At 68.9% G+C, this 1336-nt stretch overlaps 1 protein-coding gene across 1 annotated transcript in view; it reads left to right on the top strand.

The window, feature by feature from the left end:
- Window positions 1-503: 503 nt before the first annotated feature.
- The window catches only part of ENTPD2 (ectonucleoside triphosphate diphosphohydrolase 2), a gene marked incomplete at its 5' end in the record, with an annotated part of 3608 nt that continues 2775 nt past the window's right edge, over window positions 504-1336 (top strand). The window contains 2 exons of the mRNA XM_014529678.1: window positions 504-822; window positions 1187-1331. Of these exons, the coding sequence (XP_014385164.1) occupies window positions 504-822; window positions 1187-1331 (464 nt within the window). The remainder of the gene's footprint in view (window positions 823-1186; window positions 1332-1336) is intronic.

The following is a 1336-nucleotide window of genomic DNA, read 5'->3' as shown; positions in this document are numbered from 1 at the left end:
GGTGCCGTGGGGCGCAGGGTGGGGCAGGGGATGGCCATGGCCGGAGGGACGCTCTGAGCCAAAGGCCTCCACCAGGAGGGGTGGGTGGGCCGGTGGGCTGGCAGGAGTCCTTGGTGGGGGGAGGACTGGGGCGGTCCCTCACCCCCAGCCCCGCCTCGGGCTCCAGGGCCAGTTCTCCGTCCTCTGCCGGTTGGAATCCAGGCCCCTGGGGGCAGGTGCAGGGAAGTGGCACTTGCAAGCCGGGTGCTTGTTTCACTCTGACCTGCGGAGCCTCTCAGTTCTGCAGGCCTGAGCGCTTCCCGGCTCTGAGGCTGGGGCAGGGCAGGGCCGGGACCAGCCTCCCCCGGGGCCCTGGCTTCCTCATCCTCGGTCGGCTGAGTTTCTGGGGTGGGGGGGGGGGGTGAGGAAGAGCCTGATGCTTCCTCCTGCAGCAGCTTCACTCCCGGGGCCGGAGCTCCGTCCCCAGGACAAGATTCTGAAAGTGGCCGGTCCTGGGACTCTGAGCTGACCCAGCTCCTCGGTGTGTGGTCGCCAGGACGGCCCTGCCCTCCGAGGGAGGCGGCTCCCGACCCGTTCTCCCCCCACCAATCCGTGTCACTGAGGCTGTCCTTGGCCTCGACACGGGGTGGGGTGGGAAGTGGGGCAAGGGATGGCCTTCAGGCCCCTCGCTCACCCCTGAGGGTGACCCCACACCCTGCCCCCAGTACGGCATCGTCCTGGACGCCGGCTCCTCCCACACGTCCATGTTCATCTACAAGTGGCCGGCGGACAAGGAGAATGACACTGGCATCGTGGGCCAGCACAGCTCCTGTGACGTGCGCGGTGAGGGGGCACTGCCGTTCTAGAAAGGAACCCGGGGAGTAGTCGGAAGGGCTGGGCCTGGCCTGGCCCAAGAGGGGCCTCGACATCCCAGACGGACAAGAGGGGCTCCGAGGAGCTGGCGGGCACTCACCCCTCCGCAGGAATCCTGGGAGGCCAGGCCAGGGGGGCAATGCCCAGTGCTTTGTCCTGCACCTGTGCACACACCCACTCAGTGCAGCCTCAGAGACTCTGGGTGGCACGCGGGTGGCCCCTTTGTCTGTGAGCGTCTTTGTCCTTAAGCTGCCACCTGGTTTGGGAGCCCCGCCCCCGCCCTGCCCCGTTGGCCCCCCTCAGGGCTGGCCGCCAGGCTCACACCTCCCTCCAGGTGGGGGCATCTCCAGCTACGCAGACAACCCCTCGGGGGCCGGCCAGAGTCTTGTTGAATGCCTGGAGCAGGCGCTGCGGGACGTGCCCAGGGAGAGGCACGCGGGCACGCCCCTCTACCTGGGAGCCACAGCGGGCATGCGCCTGCTCC

The sequence above is a fragment of the Myotis brandtii genome, unplaced genomic scaffold (genome assembly GCF_000412655.1).
Source record: "Myotis brandtii unplaced genomic scaffold, ASM41265v1 scaffold691, whole genome shotgun sequence".
Taxonomy (NCBI): Eukaryota; Metazoa; Chordata; class Mammalia; order Chiroptera; family Vespertilionidae; genus Myotis; species Myotis brandtii.
This window is presented reverse-complemented; position numbering and strand designations above follow the sequence as displayed.